Source organism: Gopherus flavomarginatus, chromosome 12 (genome assembly GCF_025201925.1).
Source record: "Gopherus flavomarginatus isolate rGopFla2 chromosome 12, rGopFla2.mat.asm, whole genome shotgun sequence".
NCBI classification, from domain to species: domain Eukaryota; kingdom Metazoa; phylum Chordata; order Testudines; family Testudinidae; genus Gopherus; species Gopherus flavomarginatus.
Window position 1 is genome coordinate 50,459,331 of NC_066628.1, and position 25,479 is coordinate 50,484,809.

At 43.8% G+C, this 25,479-nt stretch overlaps 1 protein-coding gene across 3 annotated transcripts in view; it reads right to left on the reverse strand.

The window, feature by feature from the left end:
• RPTOR (regulatory associated protein of MTOR complex 1) overlaps nt 1-25,479 on the reverse strand; it is a 296,305-nt gene that overhangs the window by 176,479 nt on the left and 94,347 nt on the right. For all 3 annotated transcript variants that reach the window (XM_050920753.1, XM_050920752.1, XM_050920751.1), the window contains exons 4-5: nt 23,543-23,701; nt 3,026-3,172 (exon numbers count right to left, since the gene is read on the reverse strand). In XM_050920753.1, coding sequence (XP_050776710.1) covers nt 3,026-3,172; nt 23,543-23,701 — 306 coding nt within the window. The remainder of the gene's footprint in view (nt 1-3,025; nt 3,173-23,542; nt 23,702-25,479) is intronic.

Genomic DNA, 25,479 nt, shown 5'->3' on the forward strand with positions numbered 1-25,479 from the left:
GGGAGAAAGTTGTCAGTTAAAGAGGAGTCATCTGAAGACACTTTTGTTGTTTGGGTTTTCAAGTTTTTGGCAGAAGAAAAAAAATCCTGAAAGCCAGACAAACTTTTTGCATTTTTGTTAGATAGCAGAGACTACACTTTCCAACTGTGGTTGTTTCAACAACTTAGACTCATAGACTTTAGGGTCAGAAGGGACCAATATGATCATCTAGTCTGACCTCCTGCACAAGCCAGGCCACAGAATCCTACCCATCCACTTCTATAACAAACCCCTAACCTATGTCTGAGTTATTGAAGTCTTCAAATTGTGGTCTGAAGACCTCAAGCTGCAAAGAATCCACCAGCAAGTGACCCGTGCCCCATGCTGCAGGGGAAGGCGAAAAACCTGCAGGGCCTCTGCCAATCTTCCTCAGAGGAAAATTCCTTCCCGACCCCAAATATGGCGATCAGCTAAACCCTGAGCATGTGGGCAAGACTCACCAGCCAGCACTCAGGAAAGAATTCTCTGCAGTAACTCAGATCCCATCCCATCTAACATCCCATCACAGACCACTGGGCATACTTACCTGCTGATAATCAAAGATCAATTGCCAAAATTAAGCTATCCCATCATACCATCCCTTCCATAAACTTATCAAGCTTAGTCTTAAAGCCAGATATCTCTTTTGCCCCCACAACTCCCCTTGGAAGGCTGTTCCAGAACTTAACTCCTCTAATGGTTAGAAACCTTCGTCTAATTTCAAGTCTAAACTTCCTAGTGTCCAGTTTATACCCATTTGTTCTTGTGTCTACATTGGTACTAAGCTTAAATAATTCCTCTCCCTCTCTAATATTAATCCCTCTGATATATTTATAAAGAGCAAGCATATCCCCCCTTAACCTCATTTTGGTTAGACTAAACAAGTCAAGCTCTTTGAGTCTCCTTTCATAAGACAGGTTTTCCATTCCTCGGATCATCCTAGTAGCCCGTCTCTGAACCTTCTTTGAATTCATCCTTCTTAAACATGGGAGACCAAAACTGCACACAGTATTCCAGATGAGGTCTCACCAGTGCCTTATATAACGGTACTAACACCTCCTTATCTTTGCTGGAAATACCCCGCCTGATGCATCCTAAAACTGCATTAACTTTTTTAACGGCTATATCACATTGGCGGCTCATAGTCATCCTGTGATCAACCAATACTCCAAGGTCTTTCTCCTCCTCTGTTGCTTTCAACTGATGTGTCCCCAATTTATAACTAAAATTCTTATTATTAATCCCTAAATGCATGACCCTGCACTTATGTATGACAACCAGATATCCTGGTTTGGAAGGACAGCCCTTGTCTTTGTGTCCACTCTACTTATTCTGGAGTTCTAGAGCCCCTAGGAACATGGTCACATGCATTTGCCCAGCCACCCACCTGTGCTGCCATGGTACTGCAGTGCTGAAAGGTCCTGCAGAGCAGCAATCCCATCAACATCCAACAGCAGTTTTGGATTGTCCGTCCCCTTAGCGTACACTAGCCATCTCACTTACACAGAACAGTAGCTATCCTACGCCCAGAATATCTTCCGGTCACTCTAGGGCAAAACGGTCGACCAAGAGTCGACAGAGAAATGCAGGGGAAGGGGAGGTAAGGAAAACCAAAGGAGAACTGGGGAAAGAAAAGAGCTGGAGTGAGGCATCTTTCTAAATTAGTGTATGCTTGTGCTCTGGGAGAAGACAGAAGAATAAAGAAAAACAGAACACCCAGGAGGACAGAATCTATACACAGAAAAACAAAGCAGCAATAAATATGACAGGGTGAGTGATGGCTGAAAGATAAACATGAGAGAAGTGAGGCTTACAAGGAGCAGAATAAAAAAAGCTATAGGATGAGAGGAACACAGGACATAATGGCAACTTCTTCCATTTTTTGTTCTGAAAAAATGGTAACACTCAACACACATCTCTGCCAATACAGATCTGGGCCTTTCAGTGTCACGTCCTTCCTTGGTGAGGAACCTGCAAACACTTGCACACTGACTGGTAGCGTTACTTATAAAGAGATGGGATGATGAGAAAGACCTGTCTTAAACTGTTACTAGACTGACATGTTTCTTTAAGAGGGAAAGAGAGAGTGTCTACTTGCCAGAAAGTCACTGCAAAATTCAACACGGGTTCATTCTATTTAAGAAAATTAAAACCAAGCACACCCTCAATAAGTGTCATGGAATCATGTTTGTAACAACCAGCCAGTTGCCTGACCAATATTCCCTGTTAAACATACTGAAAGTTTTAAAAGTATTTGACTTAGTGCTATGGAAGAATAAGAAATGAATCTTTAACAGGCTGCTTTTCAAATGGGCTAAAGTTTAGGGAGAACATCCAATCACACACCTGCTTGCCTACAACATCCAGTTTCTGACACACTGCTACACTAAGCATCTAGTGCACAACGGGAAAGCACCTTAAAGTTATTTCATATATTCCTCTTCACAATTCATATTTACTCCAATAAATTCAAATTAAAACTATAATGAAAAGTGTCTTTTCATTAGAAACACAAGGTTACACTTTTGTATTCTGTCAAGCTAAAGTGATCAACAATAGGTCCTTTTGTCTATCAGTTTTAAATCATTTAGTTTAACATTTATGTATTTGGTACAACAGCAAGAAACACTACTGGAATCCAAATCAGTATTGGTCAATTGCATCTAAAATAAATGGCTCTGCTTCACCTCAGCATTCATCTCAGCAGCAAAGAATATTAAGGCACAAACTGATTCTATTAGCGTTATAACTTAATTAGTACTTGCAATAAAAATGATTCTGACTATAACAGAATGGCATACAGAGCCAGAAAGACTGCACTGGAGTGACATGATTTTTTCTAAATTAATTTGCTTTTTAACTCTTTTTTTAAAAAATATTTATTGTCTCAAAATGGGCTCAAACCTGTCTCCATTGAAGTCAATGGGGAGCAGGATCAGACCCCGAATGCCCAGCAGAGAGAGAAATGAAGCCACAGGAAGATTTTGGCAATTTACTAAGGTCTCACCTCCAACTCTTGCTCCCTCTGTAGCGCAAATTGCTTGAATGACTTGACAATAAGGCCAGCATTGGAGCAATCATAGACGAAAATGGAGGGACTGCCCATCCAAGTCTGCAGGTCATATATGGATAATGGAATATACTGAGTATAGTTCTGTAAGAGGAAACAAAATAAAAAGTGGACATTATATACATGAAGAGAATGACAACTGATGGTAGAGCCTTTGTCTCTGAGGCACTGAAATATGCATTCCATGAATTCTACTTTTGAAACCATAGAATGAAAGTCTGCATGTGTTCAAGGCCCATTGCTAATTCTACATGACAACCCCACTCAAAAATGTAATACGCAAACAGATTCTGTCATATTACTTGCCTGCTAAATTGAGCTTGAATGTTTACAAATTCTTAAATCTGCTTCAAGCTTCCTTTGAAACATGTTAGCAGGTGTAACCTGACATTCAACAGTGTATGCTCATTTCAGGCCCCTGCAATACTGATGCAGGACATGGAAAGTAAGAAGTCATAAAAAGCTTCAACTTCAGAAATAGATTGCTCTTTAATTTAATTTAAGGTCAAAAATACATGCCACTGGAAACTTTATGGACATAACTTAAAATGGCTGCTTACAGCAAAGATGTCCATCAGCAGACATCTCTAGTGTTGGTTTAATGAGACCCTTTCACTGTTTTATTGCAGCCTTTACAACTGAGCATCTTTCAAAATTAATTGATGAAGTTAAATCCTACAAAGCCTGACTAACTACATGAAGCTCCCATAAACTCAGCTTCTGCAATTGGTAAGTACTGCATTTTCTATTAGAAATTGAAGGCATGTGGGTCTTATTTCTTTTGAGCTACAAGAGGGATTTATAAAAAGAGCCTTAAAATACACTATGCACTGCAGCCTTAGCTATGGAGCAGCTATACTCCCTCTTTATATACTACACTGAGCTGCAGAACTGAGACTGTAACCCTAATCCTTCACCTCCAAAAAAACTTGAGCTACAGAAATCTTTCCTAGCATCACATAGCTTTATGTTCTTTCTAAACTGCAGCCAGAGGGCAACATGCTCACACACATGTACAGTGTCCAATTTTGCTCCCCATAAAATTAATTGCAAAAACTACCATTGACATCATTAGGATGACAATCAGGCCTATAACTCCCATTTAAATTCAGTGGGATTTAAATTACGCACCACAAAAACAGTTAACTTATCTAATGCTCAAATTCTTAAGCACATTCTTAAGAATTGGTCCTCCTTTGAGCAGGGGGTTGGACTAGATGACCTCCTGAGGTCCCTTCCAACTCTGAGATTCTATGTGTAAAGTCTGAAGTGATAAGCCATTTAAAGGGAAGAACAAGCCATATTTGAAAATGCAGGATATCATTAAGTCAAAACTCTTTTGAAGAATACTCTTCTTCAAGAGATGTTCTAGTTCAGGGATCGGCAACCTTTGGCACGCGGCTCGCCAGGGTAAGCACCCTGGCAGGCTGGGCCAGTTTGTTTACCTGCTGCATCTGCAGGTTCGGCCGACTGCGGCTCCCACTGGCCGCTGTTTGCCATTGCAGGCCAATGGGGGTTGTCGGAAGCGGCACAGGCCGAGGGATGTGCTGGCCGCCCTTCCCGCTGCCCTCATTGGCCTGGAGCGGTGAACTGCAGCCAGTGGTGGAGCGGCACTCGGATTTTTGTTTGTTTCGGCAGGGCAGCATTCGGGGGCTTTTTTTTTTTAGCGGAGCGGCACTCAGGTTTGTTTGTTTGGGCGGGGTGACACTAGGGTTTGTTTGTTTGTTTTGGTGGGGTGGTGCTCGAGGGGGTTGTTTGTTTCAGAGGGGTCCTGCCCGGGGATTTTTGTTGTTTGTTTCGGCGGGGCAGCACTTGGGGTTTTTTTATTTGTTTCGGCGGGGCGGCACTTGGGTTTTTTTTGTTTGTTTCAGCGGAGTGGCGCTCGAGTTTTTTTTTTGTTTCAGTGGGGCGGCGCTGAGGGGAGGTTGTTTCAGTGGGGCAGCACTGGGGGGTTTTTTTTTGGTTGGTTGGGCAAGGCAGGGCAGTGGCTTGGGGTTTTTTTTAGTTTTGCAGGGTGGCGCTCGGGGGGTTTGTTATGGGAGGGACGGCGCTCTACCCCCTCACACCCCGCTTGGGGCGGCAAAAAAGTTAAGAGCCAGCCCTGGGTGTGACAGATCTGTGGTGTGTGTGACACCTGGCAGCCCTGGGTCCGAGGGATGGTCAGGGGAAGCTAGGCCAGCTTCCCCCTCCTCACTCAAGTGCTCCCAGGCACTCCCAGTAAAGTAATTCTTTAGTACAGGGGTTCTCAAACTTCAGTGCACCATGACCCCCTTCTGACAACAAAAATTACTATACAACTCCAGGAGGGGGGACTGAAGCCTGAGTCTGCCTGAGCCCCGCCGCCTTGGGTGGGGGCCCAAAGTCAAAGCCCAGGGGCTTCAGCCCTGGGCCGGGGGCCTGTAACCTGAGTCCTGCCACCCCAGGCCAAAGCCAAAGCCTGACCTCTGTCACCCAGGGCTTGAAGCCCTTGGGCTTCAGCTTTAGCCCCAGGCCCCAGCAAGTCTAATGCCAGCCTTGGCCACCCCATTAAAACAGGAGTCCTGAGCCACAATTTGAGAACCACTGCTCTAGAAGACTGATGTTTAGGTGTTCAGCAGATTGCCAATGTTTTCATGAGGAATGGAAGTGAGAGAAGGGAATGGCAATTTTCAAAGGTTTCTCTGTCAGCAAAACTTGACCAGAATTTAAAGGGACAAAGAAATGGCAGTTTTCAGACTCAGGCTTGGTCTACACTACGCGTTTAATCAGATTTTAGCAGCGTTAAACCGATTTAACGCTGTACCCGTCCACACTAGGAGGCCCTTTATATCGATATAAAGGGCTCTTTAAATCGGTTTCTGTACTCCTCCCCAAAAGGAGTAGCGCTAAAATCGGTATTACCATATCGGATTAGGGTTAGTGTGGCCGCAAATCGACAGTATTGGCCTCTGGGCGGTATCCCACAGTGCACCACTGTGACCGCTCTGGACAGCAATCTGAACTCGGATGCAGTGGCAAGGTAAACAGGAAAAGTCCTGCAAAATTTTGATTTTCATTTCCTGTTTGCCCAGCGTGGAGCTCTGATCAGCACGGGTGGCAATGCAGTCCCAAATCCAAAAAGAGCTCCAGCATGGACCGTACGGGGGATACTGGATCTGATTGCTGTATGGGGAGACAAATCTGTTCTATCAAAGCTCCGTTACAGAAGAATAAATGCCAAAGCGGTTCAAAAAAAAAATCTACAGGCTACACAGTGCTGTGTGACAAGCGGTAACGGGAAGCCAGAGACTCAAATGGACGCTCATGGAGGGAGGGAGGGAGGGGGTACTGAGGGCTCCAGCTATCCCACAGTCCACAGCAGTCTCCGAAAAGTATTTGCATTCTTGGCTGAGCTCCCAATGCCTGTAGGTTCAAACACATTGTCTGGCGTGGTTCAGGGAATAGCTCAACAATTTACTCCCCGCCCCACGTGAAAGAAAGGGGAAAGAAATCATTTCTTGACTTCTTTCAGTGTCACCCTATGTCTACTGAATGCTGCTGGTAGACGCGATGCTGCAGCAGTGAAGAGCAGTATCTGCTCCTCTCCCCTGCCCAGTGGCAGATGGTGCAGTAGGACTGTTAGCCGTCCTTGTTATCAACCTGTGAGTGCTCCTGGCTGGCTTCAGGTGAGGCTGGCCGGGGGTGCCTGGGTGAAAATAGGAATGATTCTCGGTCATTCCCAGTAGATGGTACAGAATGGCTGGTAACCGTCCTCATCATAGCAACTGGGGGCTGAGCTCCATCAGCCCCCTCCCTTTCCTGTGTAAAGAAAAGATTCTGTCCTGCCTGGACTGTCATAGCAGCGGCATGCTGGGCTCCTCTCCCCCGCACCGCTTAATATCCTGCCTGGACTGTCATAGCACCGGGAGGCTGCCTCTCCCTCATTTTATCTCACTAACAAGTCATTGTTTCTTATTCCTGCATTCTTTATAACTTCATGACACAAATGGGGGGGACACTGCCACGGTAGCCCAGGCTGGGGGAGGAGGGAAGCAACGGGTGGGGTTGTTGCAGGGGCACCCCCCGTGAATGGCATGCAGCTCATCCTTTCTGCGGGATCTGGCACAGAGCAGCTGTCCTCTCTGATGCACTGGTGCTCTAGCACACTTGCCCCATATTCTAGGCAGGACTGACTCTATTTTTAGAAACCATAAAGGAGGGATTGACTCGGGGAGTCATTCCCAGTTTTGCTTTTGCGCCCCCGGCCAACCTCAGCCAGGGGCACCCATGATAGCAGCAGACAGTACAGAAGGACAGATAACCGTCATCTCATTGCCAATTTACACCGGCAGCAGACGGTACAGAACGACTGGTAACCGTCTCTGCTATCATGCAAAAGCAAATGAATGCTGCTGTGTAGCGCTGGAGTATCGCCTCTGTCAGCGGCATCCAGTACACATACGGTGACTGTAAAAAAAAAAAAAAAGCTGAACAGGCTCCATGGTTGCCGTGCTATGGCGTCTGCCAGGGCAATCCAGGGAAAAAGGGCGCGAAATGATTGTCTGCCGTTGCTTTCCCGGAGGAAGGAATAACTGACGACATTTACTCAGAACCACCCACGACAATGATTTTTGCCCCATCAGCCACTGGGCTCTCAACCCAGAATTCTAAGGGGCGGGGGAGACTGCGGGAACTATGGGATAGCTACGGAATAGCTACCCACAGTGCAACGCTCCGGAAATCAACGCTAGCCTCGGACCATGGACGCACACCGCCGAATTAATGTGCTTAGTGTGGCTGCATGCACTCGACTTTATACAATCTGTTTTATAAAACCAGTTTATGTAAAATCGGAATAATCCCATAGCGTAGACATACCCTCAGAGGGCTTTCCCTTTGCTGCAGCAATGTTGGCGCTAGATCTTTTCAGAGTTCAGAAGATTGTTTTACAATAGAAAATGTTATGCAACTTAAATATTAGGTGTCGCTTCCAGCTCCCCTTATAATAAAGTTTTCAATACTCAAGGGAATCACGATCACTTACCTCCAGTTTCTAACGAATCTTTCAGCACACCAAATTAACCTCACTGAATGGCATGTGGGTTGTCTTAGTTTAGCAACTTTAGAGATTATAAATCCATTGAACAATGATAAATACTAAAAATTTAAGAAACAGTCCAGTTTCTTAGGGATCTTAACACCGAGTCAATAAGAGCCACATTGAACATGATTACGTTTGTTTTATATTTATGTTTTTATGATTTCACAAGTTTCATATGGTTAGCGTATTACTGAAGAGCTTAATCATGTAATTCTGGCTTCTGCTATAAGTGCTCACATTTCATGCATCTATTTGCAAAAATAATAAAAACCACTAATCCAGAAATAAACTGGAGCTCTAAAGAAATAATTCTTCCTTCCAATGCATGGTGCCATTTCTCTTCCCACTTCATATCAAAGATAAGACAGCGTTTGAAGATTATGTATGCGTCAATTCCCGGAAAGCTAGAATGTTTCTTCAGCAGGTTCCTATGTTCTGTTTCTGTCCTGGGATTTCACAGCCTAATGGAATCTTTCAGTGAAGTTCAGGAAAAGAGCCTTGTGGGGATCACCCTGTGGGAACCCATCCCCAGTTATTTCCATATGTATAATTATCTCATCAGCCACTTCACTTAGGGAATGGTTTGTTTGTCAAGCTGCAGAGAAAAATTAAAGCACTGCAAGCCTTCAAAGGCTTGCCCAGAGGAACGCCGCATTTCACCACACTGCAGCGAATCATTTGATGCTGCAGCTGGAGAGAAAGGAGGAAAGATTATCCCAACTGTAACCGTTTTCTGCCCCAGACAGGTATCACTGTAAAACTCTCTCCCTCCACAAATTACAGAGCCGAATGCTTTTCTGAAGTGTGAGCAATCCTAGTAAAGGTGAGGGTAGAGTGGGCACCTTCCTACATTCTACCCTGAATTCCCTAACACAGGACAGAACAGACAGAGGGGGCACATCATGGTTGTCTTTTTTTTCCTCCTGAACACATAAAAGACCAGATTTTCATTTTAAATAAACAAACAGAGATGGGTTTCAGATTATTTATTTATTACGATCCTCTTTATCTGTCAGGCTAGATTAAACATCAAAAAACTAGGCTTGCTTCACAAGGCTGCCCTGAAAGATTAAGCTAACCACAGAGTCACTTATGCCACAGCAAGCGCAACATGACAAGAGTTATGAAAAATTTAACTCACAGAAAATGTGTGTGCAGGGGAAGGCAGGTTTGTTTTTTAAACAGCAAGTTAATTTAACTATTAGCTTTTTCAGTGTCTTATCCAAATTGTGCCACATTCTCGGTTTCACATCAATTCCCTGTGGAATTTGAACTCTGTTTAACTAAAGAAAGCCACTGAGATTTGGCTTTGTAGCTGAAGTGAATCAGGTTGAAATAATACTTCCTGAAGGCTTTATCCTTTTTAATCTACATATCAGAATATATAATACTTAATCTCTCATAAATATAGCATTGCCATACAATGATGGATTCTTAGAGTCACACGGACCCACTGCAAGTTCTGTTGTCTCCTGGTGAAGGATAAATAGATAATTTGCAGATTGCCTGGCAGGAAGTTGCAATACTACAGTTAGAGAAAGGGCAGAACTGGAATAGCGTTATCCAGTGTATCCCAGGGACACACTCAACAGTATGTCAATCCAATTGCCAGTGACTGTACCAACCAGCTAGATTTCAATCTCCTACAGAAGAGGACCATTGGGAGATCTTATTTTTCAGAAACAGACTGGGTAATTTAGTACATAAAATTGGTATTTTCCTTACAACTTAACAGCTTCAATCTACCCACAGCATCAGATGTTTGGGAGCAGAGGACTAGAGTAACTTTAAAAATACCTATTTTAGAGTAATGTATATGCCTACATTTTGTGGGAGGGGCTTTGCATCTAATCTGTTCTTAGTGTGATGTTTTTGGAAATCTGTCTTTACAATTTATGAATGCTGGTTAATATTGCAAAGTTGTCATTATGAACTGGTGTATTTTTGAATGCCTCTGTCTGTATGTGAATTCTGCCTTTGCTGACATGAGCTGTATCAAGTCCTTCTAGTCCAGATACAATGGAGGGTAATTAGAACTCAATGAAACACCTTGAACAATGGGTGAGCTTCAGCCTAAAAAAAACATTTCTCACCTACCCCTCTGCAGGGGTGGGTGGAAGAGTGAAAAATTCCCAAAAACGGGAAAAAAAAGAAGCCAAGTAACTAAACAAGAGAGTCTATAAAAGGACCCAAAGAGGGTAAGGGGAAGGAGACAGACACACACAGGAAAAGTTCAGGCAGAAGGAAGGAAGGGCACAGACTGGACATGGTGAGAAGAAGCAATCTCAACTAAGAAGAAGGCTTCGTGTTTCAAATCACAAGCCATGCATTGGAACAGAAGGACTCTAGATGGGATCAAAGGACCCTGATCCCAGCCCAATGAATGCCCTGTACTAGATGAGGAAATTGAGGCAGAGAAATGTGTGTAGGGTTTATTATTTTTGGACAGATCTGCGTATTTCTCGTGTAATTAATAGGGCTGTCAAGCTATTAAAAATTAATTGCAATTAATCACACTTTTAAACATTAATAGAATACCATTTATTTAAATATTTTTGGATATTTTCTACATTTTCAAATATACTGATGTCAATTACAACACAGAATACAAAGTGCACAGTGATCACTTTATATTTATTTTTGATTACAAGTATTTGCACTGTAAAAAACAAAAGAAAGTATTTTTCAATTCACCTAATACAAATACTGTAGTGCAATTGCTTTATCATGAAAGTTGAACTTACAAATGTAGAATTATGTACAAAAAAACCTGTATTCAAACTTAAAACACAGTAAAATTTTAGAAGCTGCAAGTCTACGCAGTCCTACTTCTTGTTCAGCCAATCACTCAGACGAACAAGTTTGTTTATATTTGCAGGAGATAACGCTGCCTGCTTCTTGTTTACAATATCACCTGAAAGTGAGAACAGGCGTTCACATGGCACAGTTGTAACTGGCATTGGAAGATATTTACATGCCAGATGCACTAAAGATTCATACGTCCCTTCATGTTTCAACCTCCATTCCAGGGGACATGGGTGCTGATGATGGGTTCTGCTCGATAACAATCCAAACCAGTACGGAGCGACACATGTTAATTTTCATTATCTGAGTCAGATGCCATCAGCAGAAGATTGTTTTTCTTTTTTGGTGGTTCAGGTTCTGTAGTTTCCACATCAGAGTGTTACTCTTTTAAAGACTTCTGTTTAGCATATCTGGCAGGTAAATACCTTGCAATGCTGGCTACAAAAGTGCCAAGCAAATGCCTGTTCTCACTTTCTGGTGACACTGTAAATAAGAAGAGGGCAGCATTATCTCCTGTAAATGTAAACTAACTTGTTTGTCTCTTAGTGATTGGCTGAAAATGAAGTAAGACTGAGGGCACTTGTAGGCTCTGAAGTTTTAAATTCTTTTGTTTTTGACTGCAGTTATGTAACAAAAAAACCCTACATCTGTAAGTTGCATTTTCACGACAGAGATTGCACTACAGTACTTGTATGAGGTGAACTGAAAAATACTATTTCTTTTGTTTATCATTTTTACAGTGCAAATATTTAAAATAAAAATATGCCCTTTGATTTCAGTTACAACACATAATACAATATAAATGAAAATGTAAAAAAATCCAAAATATTTTATAAATTTCAATTGGTATTCTATTGTTTAACAGTGTGATTAGAACTGCGATTAATCGTGATTCATTTTTAAAATCATGATTAATTGTTTTGAGTTAATCGCGTGAGTTAACTGTGATTAATTGACAGCCCTAGTAATTAAGTGAAAAGAAAATCTGTGCATTACATGCCACACCTATTGTGGCCCCTCGAAGATGGAAACCAGAGCTCACACCTTTGGGCGGAGTTCTGGGAGAAGATGTGTTTAAGCGACAGGGGGTATCTGAGGAGTGTCAGCCTCGGTTCCAATGAATGAATTGCATGGTTTAAGCTCTCAGGATGGGATGCTACATAAAGGATCTGCACCCTGAGTATGCTCCTAGGCATCCAAGATATGCTTCCCTGCTATTAAAATGAAGTCTGCAAGGAAATGGGGTATTTTGGCAAAAAAATTAAGGTCCAGGAAGCACCAGTTCATTATTTAGCATCTTACCAGAATCTGCCCACTGATAAACAACAAAAAGACCAAAGAAATCTGTGAGGTTAGAAGCGGAGATACGGAGCACAGTTAAAGCCTGAGAGTACGTACTGACAGAACCAAGAAGTGGTGTATTTTATCAGATTATTGTCTGTCTATCTCCTTCCCCACTGGTAGCTTTCCAACTCTGTCAGTCTTTCAGGTTCCCTCAATTTTTCCCTCATTTTATATCCTCCTCCTCCCTCCCCCAGCTTAAGGCCGCAACCTCACTCTTCTCCTTGGCAAGAGAGAAAGGCAGGGTTTCTCTAATAAGCTTCCTGGAAAGGGCTTGTAGCTAGGAATATAAAGGCATTCCACCAAACATCTCACAGGTTGCAACACCCTCCACTTCTCAGGATCTCAGGCTCCACAGCAAGAATCCAGGAGTCAAACTTTGATCTCCCATATGGCAATGCAGAGTACTAGGCCATCACAGTATGTCTACAGTGCAGTGTAAGTGCAGGGCCATAAGCACTGACTGGTGGTTCAAATCATCATGCAGACCTGGGATGACCAACCATGGGTCCAGAACTTTTGAAAGAAGAAAGCTACATTTCTGGAGCTTTGTGAGCAACTTGCTCTCACCCTCCAGCATAAAGAGACATGCATGAGGCCACCCTTGCTGGTCCAGAAGCAGGTTGCTATAGCTGTCAGGAAACTGGTTACCCTAGGCTGCTACAAGTCCACTGTACCAGTTTGATGTTGGAAAGCTGACTGTGGGTAAAAGTGGTGGCGGAGGTTTCTGAGGCAATCAGGTATGTGGTTTACTCCACAGTGGTGGGCATAAACGTTATTCCTGAAGTAATTGCTTGCTTTGAGAGAATGAGGTTTCCAAGCTGTGGTGGTGCCACTAATTGGATTCATGCCTATTCATAGACTCAGACTCTAGGACTGGAAGGGACCTCGAGAGGTCATCGAGTTCAGTCCCCTGCCCTCATGGCAGGACCAAATACTGTCTAGACCATCCCTAATAGACATTTATCTAACCTACTCTTAAATATCTCCAGAGATGGAGATTCCACAACTTCCCTAGGCAATCTATTCCAGTGTTTAACTACCCTGACAGTTAGGAACTTTTTCCTAATGTCCAACCTAAATCTCCCTTGCTGCAGTTTAAGCCCATTGCTTCTTGTTCTATCATTGGAGGCTAAGGTGAACAAGTTTTCTCCCTCCTCCTGATGACACCCTTTTAGATACCTGAAAACTGCTATCATGTCCCCTCTCAGTCTTCTCTTTTCCAAACTAAACAAACCCAATTCCTTCAGCCTTCCTTCATAGGTCATGTTCTCAAGACCTTTAATCATTCTTGTTGCTCTTCTCTGGACCCTCTCCAATTTCTCCACATCTTTCTTGAAATGCGGTGCCCAGAACTGGACACAATACTCCAGTTGAGGCCTAACCAGTGCAGAGTAAAGCGGAAGAATGACTTCTCGTGTCTTGTTTACAACACACCTGTTAATGCATCCCAGAATCACATTTGCTTTTTTTTGCAACAGTATCACACTGTTGACTCATATTAAGCTTGTGGTCCACTATGACCCCTAGATCTCTTTCTGCCATACTCCTTCCTAGACAGTCTCTTCCCATTCTGTATGTGTGAAACTGATTGTTCCTTCCTAAGTGGAGCACTTTGCATTTACCTTTATTGAACTTCATCCTGTTTACCTCAGACCATTTCTCCAATTTGTCCAGATCATTTTGAATTTTGACCCTGTCCTCCAAAGCAGTTACAATCCCTCCCAGTTTGGTATCGTCCGCAAACTTAATAAGCGTACTTTCTATGCCAACATCTAAATCGTTGATGAAGATATTGAACAGAGCCGGTCCCAAAACAGACCCCTACGGAACCCTACTTGTTATACCTTTCCAGCAGGATTGGGAGCCATTAATAACTACTCTCTGAGTACGGTTATCCAACCAGTTATGCACCCACCTTATAGTAGCCCCATCTAAATTGTACTTTCCTAGTTTATCTATAAGAATATCATGCGAGACCGTATCAAATGCCTTACTAAAGTCTAGGTATATCACATCCACCGCTTCTCCCTTATCCACAAGGCTCGTTATCCTATCAAAGAATGCTATTAGATTAGTTTGACACGATTTGTTCTTTACAAATCCATGCTGGCTATTCCCTATCACCTTACCACGTTCCAAGTGTTTGCAGATGATTTCTTTAATTACTTGCTCCATTATCTTCCCTGGCACAGAAGTTAAACTAACTGGTCTGTAGTTTCCTGGGTTGTTTTTATTTCCCTTTTTATAGATGGGCAGTATATTTGCCCTTTTCCAGTCTTCTGGAATCTCCCCCGTCTCCCATGATTTCCCAAAGATAATAGCTAGAGGCTCAGATACCTCCCCTATTAACTCCTTGAGTATTCTAGGATGCATTTCATCAAGCCCTGGTGACTTGCAGGCATCTAACTTTCCTAAGTGATTTTTTACTTGCTCTTTTTTTATTTTATCTTCTAAACCTACCCTCTTCCCGTAAGCATTCACTATATTGGACATTCCTTCAGACTTCTCAGTGAAGACCGAAACAAAGAAGTCATTAAGCATCTCTGCCATTTCCAAGTCTCCCGTTACTGTTTCCCCCTCCTCACTGAGCAGTGGGCCTACCCTGTCCTTGGTCTTCCTCTTGCCTCTAATGTATTGATAAAAAGTCTTCTTATTTCCCTTTATTCCCATAGCTAGTTTGAGGTCATTTTGTGCCTTTGCCTTTCTAATCTTGCCTCCGCATTCCTGTGTTATTTGCCTATATTCATCCTTTGTAATCTGACCTAGCTTCCATTTTTTATATGATGCCTTTTCATTTTGTAGGTCACTCAAGATCTCGTGGTTAAGCCAAGGTGGTCTTTTGCCACATTTTCTATCTTTCCTAACCATCGGAATAGCTTGCTTTTGGGTCCCTTAATAGTGTCCCTTTGAAAAACTGCCAACTCTCCTCAGTTGTTTTTCCCCTCAGTCTTGATTCCCATGGGACCTTACCTATCAGCTCTCTGAGCTTACCAAAATCTGCCTTCCTGAAATCCATTGTCTCTATTTTGCTGTACTCCCTTCTACCCTTCCTTAGAATTGCAAACTCTATGATTTCATGATCACTTTCACCCAAGCTTCCTTCTGCTTTCAAATTCTCAATGAGTTCCTCCCTATTTGTTAAAATCAAGTCTAGAACAGCTTCCCCCCTAGTAGCTTTTTCAACTTTCTGAAATAAAAAGTTGTCTGCAATGCAGTCCAGGAACTTATTGGATAGTCTGTACCCCGCGGTGTTATTTTCCTAACATATATCTGGATAGTTGAAGTCCCCCATCACCACCAAATCTTGGGCTTTGGATAATTTTGTTAGTTGTTTGAAAAAAGCCTCATCCACCTCTTCCATCTGATTAGGTGGCCTGTAGTAGACTCCCAGCACGACATCACCTGTGTTTTTTACCCCTTTTAGCCTAACCCAGAGACTCTCAACACTTCCATCTCCTATGTCCGTCTCCACCTCAGTCCAAGTATGTACATTTTTAATATATAAGGCAACAACTCCTCCCTTTTTCCCGTCTATCCTTCCTGAGCAAACTATACCAATCCACACCAACATTCCAGTCGTGTGTATTATCCCACCAAGTTTCAGTAATGCCAACAATGTCATAGTTGTATTTATTTATTAGCACTTCCAGTTCTTCTTGCTTATTACTCATACTTCTTGCATTTGTATATAGGCATCTAAGATACTGGTTTGATCTTGCCTCCCAGCTTTGCCCTGACCCTCCTTTCTCTCTGCCATTATAGCTCATGCTCCCTCCTGTTTCCGACCCATCTCCCAGGTCTTGTTCCCCACTTACCTGTGGGGTTTGCTCACCTTTCCCCGTCGAACCTAGTTTAAAGCCCTCCTTACTAGGTTAGCCAGTCTGTGCGCAAATAAGGCCTTTCCCCTCCTCAAAAGGTGAAGGCCATCTCTGCCTAGCAGTCCTTCCTCGAATAGCATCCCATGGTCAAGGAAGCCAAAGCCCTCCTGGCGACACCATCTTCGCAGCCAGGCATTCACCTCCACGATGCATCTGTCTCTGCCCGGGCCCCTACCTTTGACAGGAAGAATCAAAGAGAATACCACCTGCGCTCCAAACTCCTTAACCTGTACTCCCAGAGCCCTGTAGTCACTCTTGATCTGCTCAGTGTCACACCTCACAGTATCATTTGTGCCCACATGGATGAGTAGCATGGGGTAGTAGTCAGAAGGCTGGATAATCCTCGACAATGCCTCTGTAACATCTCGGATATGGGCCCCTGGCAGGCAGCATACCTCCCGGGATGAACGGTCAGGGCGACAGATGGGTGTCTCCGTCCCCCTCAGCAGAGAGTCTCCAACCACCACTACCCTACGTTTCTTATTATCAGTGGTGGCAGCAGACCTCCCAGCCTTAGGGGTACGAGGCTTCCCCTCCTTAACTGCTGGGGGTGATTCCTTCTCTCCTGTATCAAGAAAAGCATAACGGTTATCTATTACCACAGCAGGAGGGTTCGCAGCAGGGGTGGAGCACTGCCTGCTGCCAGAAGTAACCAGCTGCCAGTGTCCACCCTGAGCCATCTCCTCCTCCACTGGTGTGTCAGTAGTCCTGTGAACTGGGAAAGCTATGTCAGCTGTCTCCACATGGATACTGTCCAGGAATTGCTCATGGATACGGATGTTCCTCAGCCTAGCCACCTCCTCCTGTAGCTCTCCCACCTGCTGCCTGAGAGATTCCACCAGCAGGCACCTTTCACATTGGATGCCACCCCCAGCCTGGATATCAGTAAGTGGAAATTGCAAGTTACAGTCTTTCCAAACCCACACCAGAATCTGGGTAAAAGCATCCATGCTTTGGTGCTCTGTCTGGCTACAGGCGCAGGTGGAGGAGACAGAAGCAGTGCCGCCACAGGTGTTGCGGGTCCTCCTAACCATCGTAAGCCTTCCTCTGTCAAACTCTCTCAAATTCCTGTCTGCAGCTCCCTGTCCGATCTGCTCTGCTTTAAACAGAAAGGTTTTGGATGTGGCTTGGTTTATAGGTTCAGGGGACCAATGGGTCACAGATGAGACCGACAAGGGACCCCCACTCCCTTCCTACTCCCCTTCCAAACTCCCTTGCAAAACTCCCTGTTAGCAGCTCCTGGTCGCTAAGCTCCCTGGTCGCTTGTGCGCAGCTTTATAAAGCCCTGGCCTGAGTGAATGCCCCGCCCATTGGTTAAGGCTCAGCCAATTACCAGAGACTTCTAGCTTTCAAACCTTCCTTGTCTGCCTTCCTTAAGGAGCATGAGTACAAATACTGCAAAAGGCACTGCTCCATTGTTATGCTGCCCCTCATGAGCCACAGAGGGTGATTTATGAACAAACACAGACTGCATTGGGAAAATTCAGGTTTTTCGCCGATTGGGAGCGTACATTCATGGACAGGCTAGGACACTATTCCCACCAAATGGTATTGTCATAAACTGAGTTATTGTCCCCACTGTTATTCTGAGGGACCCCACATACCCACTTTTGCCTTGGCTTATGAAACTGTACCCTGATTTCAGACACACTGGCAAAAGACGGTTTAATTACTCTCTCAGGATATGCAGAATGGTTGCTGAATGTGCATTTAGCAGACAGAAATCCCAGTGGCACTATTTACAGACCTGTTTGGATCATCAATGTTGTCATATCACTGTGGCCTGCTGTGCTCTTCACAATCTTTGTGAAGCCAGAAGTGAACCATTTCCCCCTGAATGAACCTATGATACTGAGGGGCCACTGAATCAGTACACTCTGGCAGAAAGTCCATCTGCCACAGCTGGGAGTGAATGCACCTGGGCAACATAGTCAAAGATATTTTACGCTCCCACCTTACCGACTTGAATGGCCCAATGGAAAAAGGGGAATAGTACTTTATGAATATGCTTGTGGGAACAGGATGGGAGGGAGGGCTCATTGATTGCGTGGTTTCAGTGCCTGAGGAGGAGTGGGGAGTTTAGTGCCATGCAATATACTTATGAATGACATGACCACTTATGACAGAGGGAGTGGAGGTTATTCATAGTATAGATTGATGTAAGGAAGTGATTGAAGTAGGAATTGCTATAGATAATTTACTGAGGGAGAGTATTTGCACACTAATTCTTAATGATCCCTGATCATGTGTCTATCTTTATTACTTTGAATACAGATTGCATGATGTGAAGCAATGAGAGCAATAAACATTCCTGATGAAATAAAAAGCTTTATTTATAAACATGTATTAGAAAAGTACAATATTCATCCATTCCCAGGCAGGCTAGCCCCAATTACCATACCAAAATACCAGTAACAACAGACTCTTACAGGAGAAAAAAAACAAGAACAAAATGCATATAGACAGTACAAACACTGAAACCATGTGGAAGGGTACGTCTACACCACCTGCCAGATCGGTGGGTAGTGTTCATTGTATCAGGGATCGATTTATCACATCTCATCTAGACGCGATAAATCGATCCCCGAATTGACACTTGTACTCCACCTCAGCAGGAGGAGTAAGTGGAGTCGATGGGGGGAGTCATGGAGGTCGACTTGCCGCATTGAGTTGAACTCAGATACTTCGACTTCAGCTACGCAAATAGCATAGCTGAAGTTGTGCATCTTAGTTCAAACCCCCCCACCAGTGCAGCCCAGGCCGAAGACAGAAACCCCCTACCATGGCATGTCCCCTGGCAACCCATTTCTCCTTTTCCTTCTTTCCCCATCTGCCATGCACTTGGCACTGTAGGAAGTGGGATGGAGGCATCCACAGGGGAGAGGGTCAATATGGAAGGCTGCATGGGGCAAGGTTCCCTGTCCAGCAGCTCATGGGGCCCAACTGCATGTACCACTCAGCCTTGGGAGTCTTCCAAGCTGCTTCTGGACTGCAGCACAGAGTAGGTAGCATGCAGGGAACTAGGTTGTGGTGGGGGTGATGCAGCAGGAGCCACTACTCTTGCAGTCATTAGTGGCATGAGTCGCTCAAACAGTTGTTTCTGCTGAGCTCGGTCTTCCTCCCTCAGCTGCCATTCCTGTTCCAGGAACTATAAAGCAAGTTCCTGCTCCTGTGCTGAAACCCTGTCCTCAAGATGTGCAGCCATCCTGAGCCTTTCCTCCAGCCTCTTGCCATGCCTTTCCTCTAGCCACAAATCCCTCTGTCTTTGATACAGGATCTACTTGTTGTCCCTCTCCAGAATTTCAACCACAAGTTCATCATGGAAACACTTCCTCGTGGAATAGTCCATGAAGATCCGTTGGCCCAGGCTTCTGCTGCAATGTGCGCTAGCTGTGGAGATGCTGCAATCAGTAGAAGTCAAGGGGCCTGGAACAAGACAAGACACAGCAGGTTACTGTATCAAATAGCTCAGTGCAGGAGCACAGAAAAAGCCCTGGTGGAATTTCAAAGACATAAAATGATACTTTCACAAACAGAACTTCAGTATATTGTGAGAGGGATGCTTCAGACCACAGAAGCTCCTGGACATAGCCTAATTAATTGCCGCAAAAGATGTCTAGACACAATTGTTAGTTAAAAATGCAAAGCTGTTTTTATTTTAGAAAATTGCAGAACTACTTGGGTTTTTGCAGAGGGGAGACATCAGCGGCTATGCAACAAAAGCTTTTTCTATCAGTGCAGTCCTTCCATATTTTGGAGGACATAATAGTTCTTCTGGTGCCTGATTGGCAAAGGGAGAAGTTATTCCAAGCTGACGGTGGGAAACCTGCAGTTTATATACTCTGTTCAAACATATAGTAACTGAACCGTACTTCAATGAGGGGGACAGGCCAGTCAGCTACTGAGGTGTCCCTGGAAAATATGTCCTTCCCCAAAACATGATTACCTATCTGGAGTTCCTGCTTCAGGAAAAGTTTGCAGCTATCAGCATCCAGGATTGGGTCAGAATTCATGAGAAAAATCAACAGGATGCTGCATTAGCTTCCACACGGCTTACTCTGTCATGGCTGCATGCAAACACACAGGACTCCATAGACTTCTTCCCCCTAGCACATTTCTGGACAAAGTTTCCAACCCCCGTCATATTTGGGACAAATGATTTTGTCACCTGTGGACTGCAGGGACTACCTTTAACTGAAATGGACCAGATTTGTAAAACTGAGCACATTTCCACCTCCCCCACACCCACACGGTTTCTAGATGACTTGACAGACCGGTGAGTGGTTACAGAGTGGCATACTTACAGGCATGGCAATGGAAGGTTATTGCTTTTAAGAAACAGGAATGGCCCTACCAAAAATCTGTGCATTTCCAGTAACAATACACATTAAATGTGTTCTTTACTGTTTGCATTTCCCAATCGTCACTTTGAACTCCACGTGGTAGAGAGAGAGAGGGAAGGGGATGCACAGACAATGCACCATTAGCTTATACACGTTGCGAGTAAGGGCTTCTCATAACCTTTGCTTTGATTCATAAGGCAGAAATCCCTCCTATTACTGTATTAACAAACATTGACATGGAGCCAGAAACTTACCAGGCTCAGGGGGTGGCTTCTATCAGCTCCTCAGTCGGTGGTTTCTCTGGTGAACATCAAATGGCTCCTTCAAGTGTAGGCCCAGAATGTGCTGTTGCTGCTCCTGCTCCAAAGCTGCTTTGGAACCGGTTCCAGCAACAGAGTGAGTCCACTGTCCTCCCTCGGTGCCTGCTGCTGGCTCCCATCAGTCCCCACGCTGGATTCTGAAGCGAGCAGGGGACCAGCTGACCAGGTTGCCACCACCACCATTGGCTCCATGCTGGTCACAATGCCCAGCAGCTGGTCAAATTCCTCATAAAACTGGCATGTCATTGGCGAGTTGCCTGAGGAGTGGTTCTGGTCCCTGGTTTTCCGATACCCACTTTTGAGCCGCTTCATCTGTTCCCTGCACTGGCCACCAGTCTGGTAAATGTGCAAAGCTGCCAGCTTCTTCGCTATTTGTGTATGCGTAGTCATTCCTAGTACTCTCACTAAAGTCCAGAGTTTTGCTGGCCTTGCACCAGAGATTTACCAAAATCTGGCTGTGCTCCCACGACCATGAAGCAACACGCTTTGCAAAAGGCATCTCCTGTTCAGTCTCAACTGCAAACACAGAAGGCTCTCTGATGGTGCATTTGCAGCTAAGTGGTCAGAAGACACTGGAAGGGTTAACATTGACTCACTGAGCAGCTGCTGTACATCAAGGGGAATTGCTCCTGTTTTCGCTGGAGTCGACTGGAGATTCTTGGAATAAAAGGACAAAGGAAGTTGGCCCATGGGACTGTGGGATACTTTTGGTGGACTTCCAGGACCCAAGTTGGGGGGTTGGGGTGGGGGGGGCTGTGTCTTCACTGCAAAGCAATAGGACTTGAACTCTTGGTCACAGCTGGACTGGGGCTCGGATCCTCCAGCCTGGCTGGGTCCTAGGACCATAGGTCCAAGCCCGAGTCTGAGAGATTTGTGTAAAGACAGGAGGAGATTTTGGGCTCTAGTCTGATCCCAGGTTTACGTTGCAGTTTAGACATACCCTAAGTCAATGGTTCTCAATCGGTGGTATGCAGAGGTCTTCCAAGGGGTACATATTATAGGCCTATTTCAGACCACAGAGAAATGGATACATACGTTAGTGTGATTTTAAAAGATCAATAGTATGTTTCAGCCCATCTGCTATTTCAACTACACGGGGAGGAGATGGGGGGAGAGAGGAGGAAAGAGACACGTTGAGCCTCATTAGCTTCTACCCGGTCCAAAACTCGCATCCTTACAAATGGTCTCTAAAAAATATTGGTTTTCCCTATTTTTATCATATTTTTCCAAAAACTTCCTTTGAATAAGGGAGTGGGAAGAGTCACTTTGCTGCCTCCCCTTCCAAAAGGGAGGCAACGTTTGTTAACATATTGCAAAAAGGCTATTAAATTTCAACCTCCTTTATGCAGATGAAATCTTTCTTCCTAGACTGGACCATAAATCAGAAGGGGCCCCTCCTCCTAATCACCAGTAGAGTCCTTATCAGATTACACCAGCTGAGACAGCAAGCAAATTGGCAAATAGTCAGTTCTTGAAAATGCATTTGGCGTAACACAAACTTCACTGAGCAATAATTTGCTCCTCTTGCATGTGTAACACATTCTGCCTAGCATTATTTATCTTATTTATTACTTATTGCCCATTAAGTAAGAAGAAGGCCACCGCGATTTGTTCTTACACCAAATTCAGCTTTCAAATGAGTTGTTTAAAATGGTGGGCTGAATGCTAATCAAGTCTCCAATTTAGATGCATTGGAATAAAATTATATTTCCCTCCTGCCCCAATTCTCTCATATCAGCGCTGGACTCTTTTCCAACTACAAAAAAACAAAAGATGTGAGATGGGTGCAGTGTTGTTCTTGGCACAACACAAATCAAAAACTAAAACAGAACCAAATTATATAAAAATGGGAGCAAGTTCAGCTCTGCAACTTTCAGCTACTGACAGTAAGTCTCTATTGCAACAGTACCAAGACAGTAAATAAACAGGGGAATAAAACTATGTTCTCCATCATTTACCTTTCATAGGTGCTATACGCATGAATTATAAGGGAGGCCAAGTACATTCAACTTAATTAGCCACAATTATGAGCCCGAATGTAACAGAGTAGCAGTTTCTTTATTAATATGTGATACCAGCAGCTGTACAAATACTCAATCATGTCAGTCTTGCTGTCCTCAGTAAAAGTGACAAAGACCTTAATGCAAGAGATGCCTACTATACTATACTCACTTGCACCATAATACTCTGTACTTTAAAACTGGGAACTGAGAATATTTTATTGTCTCTCATGCATTGTACTGCCATAGCATGAACAACAGTTATTCAGGGTTAGCTGGCACTCTCAACATAAACTCTAAGAACTAAGCCAATGACACAAGGCAGGGAAGCCAAGCATCTGAGAAGAGCTACATCTTTTGCTCCAAATCTGGCAGGAGCTAGGAGTGCAACTTAACAGAGAAGGTAGAGGGACTTGGATATAGTTGACACCTTTACTTACTCTAACGTCCCCTCTGACTATTTTAAGAGAAGCATAAATGAAGGCTCTGGGAGAGCAAGTGTTTAGCACTTCTCAGGGAGAGGGACAAGACGCCTCTTCTGACAAAAGAACTTTGAGAGTGGGTAAGGAAAGAGAATAAATGTCAGTTCTGGAATCAAACATTCATGAAGTCATTTTAATTCCTGAAGATTAATCTGCTCTCCTACAAATAGTAACAGATTTCACTGTGCATGCTCCTTTTTAACCACGCTTCTAGCTGACGCACCTTGTTGAAGACCCAGATCTCCCCGTTTACTGTTGGCCTGGGAACACCATGCCCATTGTAGTGAAAGAGGACCCTCTCTTCCTTGGCATTTCGACGTAGTGATGTACATAGTTTCTTAACTTCGTCCACCGTAGGATCAAGGCTCTGCTTGTACCGGGCCTGGTGATACCAAAAATAAGCTAACAGTTAATTATGTGCACATGCATACTTGAGATGCATAGAAGCATAAACTTCAATACACAGCAAACAGTATGCATTATATATAACGCTTACTAAACAACCGAATGACAAAACATTTCTGCCACTTTTCTTCTCTCCGCTGTTTGACCACTTCACCTGTCCTGTGCACACCTTAACTCTGATCCATTTCACCCAGGGACTGCTACTGGCATTCCAAATGCCTCAACAACTTCAAACAGCTGCTATTATTTACTGATTTTAAATCAGCCTACCCCAACATTGTTTTCGTTTCCCTAGTCACAATTCCCCCGCCCCCCCTCGAGGCTCAGAATTGACCATATTCAGTCTTGCACTATTGACACATTTATGGTCAGCTATTTCTGTAATTTTCAGGGCTAGATATTGGTTCTAACCTTGAAAGGTCCGAAGTATCTGTTTAGAATAGCTATTTTAGGTGACTGTTTAAATGTTTAATTTTTTTCCCCTCCTTTCTGAGCTCTGTTATAGTTGGACTCTTGGTACAAGGGCACTTCTCTTTACTAGTGGATACATACAAAAATAGCCCCAGTTAAAAAAAACGTAACATCTAAAACAGTGGGTCTCAATCATTTTTCACCTCAGAGCTAAACGCCTCCTGCCATTTCTTGCTGGACCCACCAAAATGCTCTGCAGACACAAAGGGATTGATGGATTGAGGCCACAGCAAGAACCCATAGCTGGTTTGGGGTAGGGGCTTGCTGGGCACTGAGTAGAGATAGCAGGAGGAGTGAAGGGGTGCCCAGTGGGGGCAAGGTGTGCTGATACCCAGAAAAATCCTGGCCAAGAGAGGGGAGCTTTTCCCTCCCAAACACAACACTCAACTGGACGGCTACTGCTGGCTCCAGGTTAGGAAGAATGGGGAACTGCAGTGAGGTTTCAGCAGGACTGAACATAGAGGCACAGCAGATATTGGAAAAGGAGAGAGCAAACTGTCTTCTCTCCCTCCACCCATTACTCTTGAAGGGTTGTACTGCTCTTAGGATTGCCACTTGGGTGCAATGCAGACAGTAATGCAGATATCCTTAAAACTCATGATAAAATCTTTATACTTCACTATTCCATCATGTAGTGTCTACATACTGATATAACACAACAACTTTCATGTTGAAAAATCTGTAGCAACATACCAAAGGCATTTTGCATAAAAGGAAGAGGGAAATGGCTAAGTACTGCACGCAGGGCAGGCTAAGGGCCAAGTACAATACTATAGTAACTGTGTAGACAGATGAGAATGTAAAGAAGGTGTTTAAGATATGAAAGCTTTTGCTAGAAAAAAATATGCCTCCCGATAAAGGTCAGAAAAATAGCTGGATTGTGGCAATAGTTCAGTCTAAATATAATGAAGCTATATACAATTTCAGTAATAGTGTCACTTTAAACTATGTAGGTTTCTCCATCACCATAGCTTATTAACATAAACAGTTCTGCAAGGTTAGAAATGCTACTGAGTCTCAAAATGAGCTCTCTCCTCCTTTGCACATATGAAGGACTATGCTAGAAGAATGCTAAATTAAGATATAGTCACTTTAAAGGTCAGCTAGTCGCCAGGACATGCCAAAATAGGTTAAATAAGCCTGATGAATTATGGGAAAATAAACTAATGTCTGCACTATCAGCCAGCACCAGTTAACGATATTCACCAATAACTCAGACAAACTTTTTGAACTATGTCATGTCACAAACTTCTAATTTACTATAAGACTGGAGTGTTTGACGGA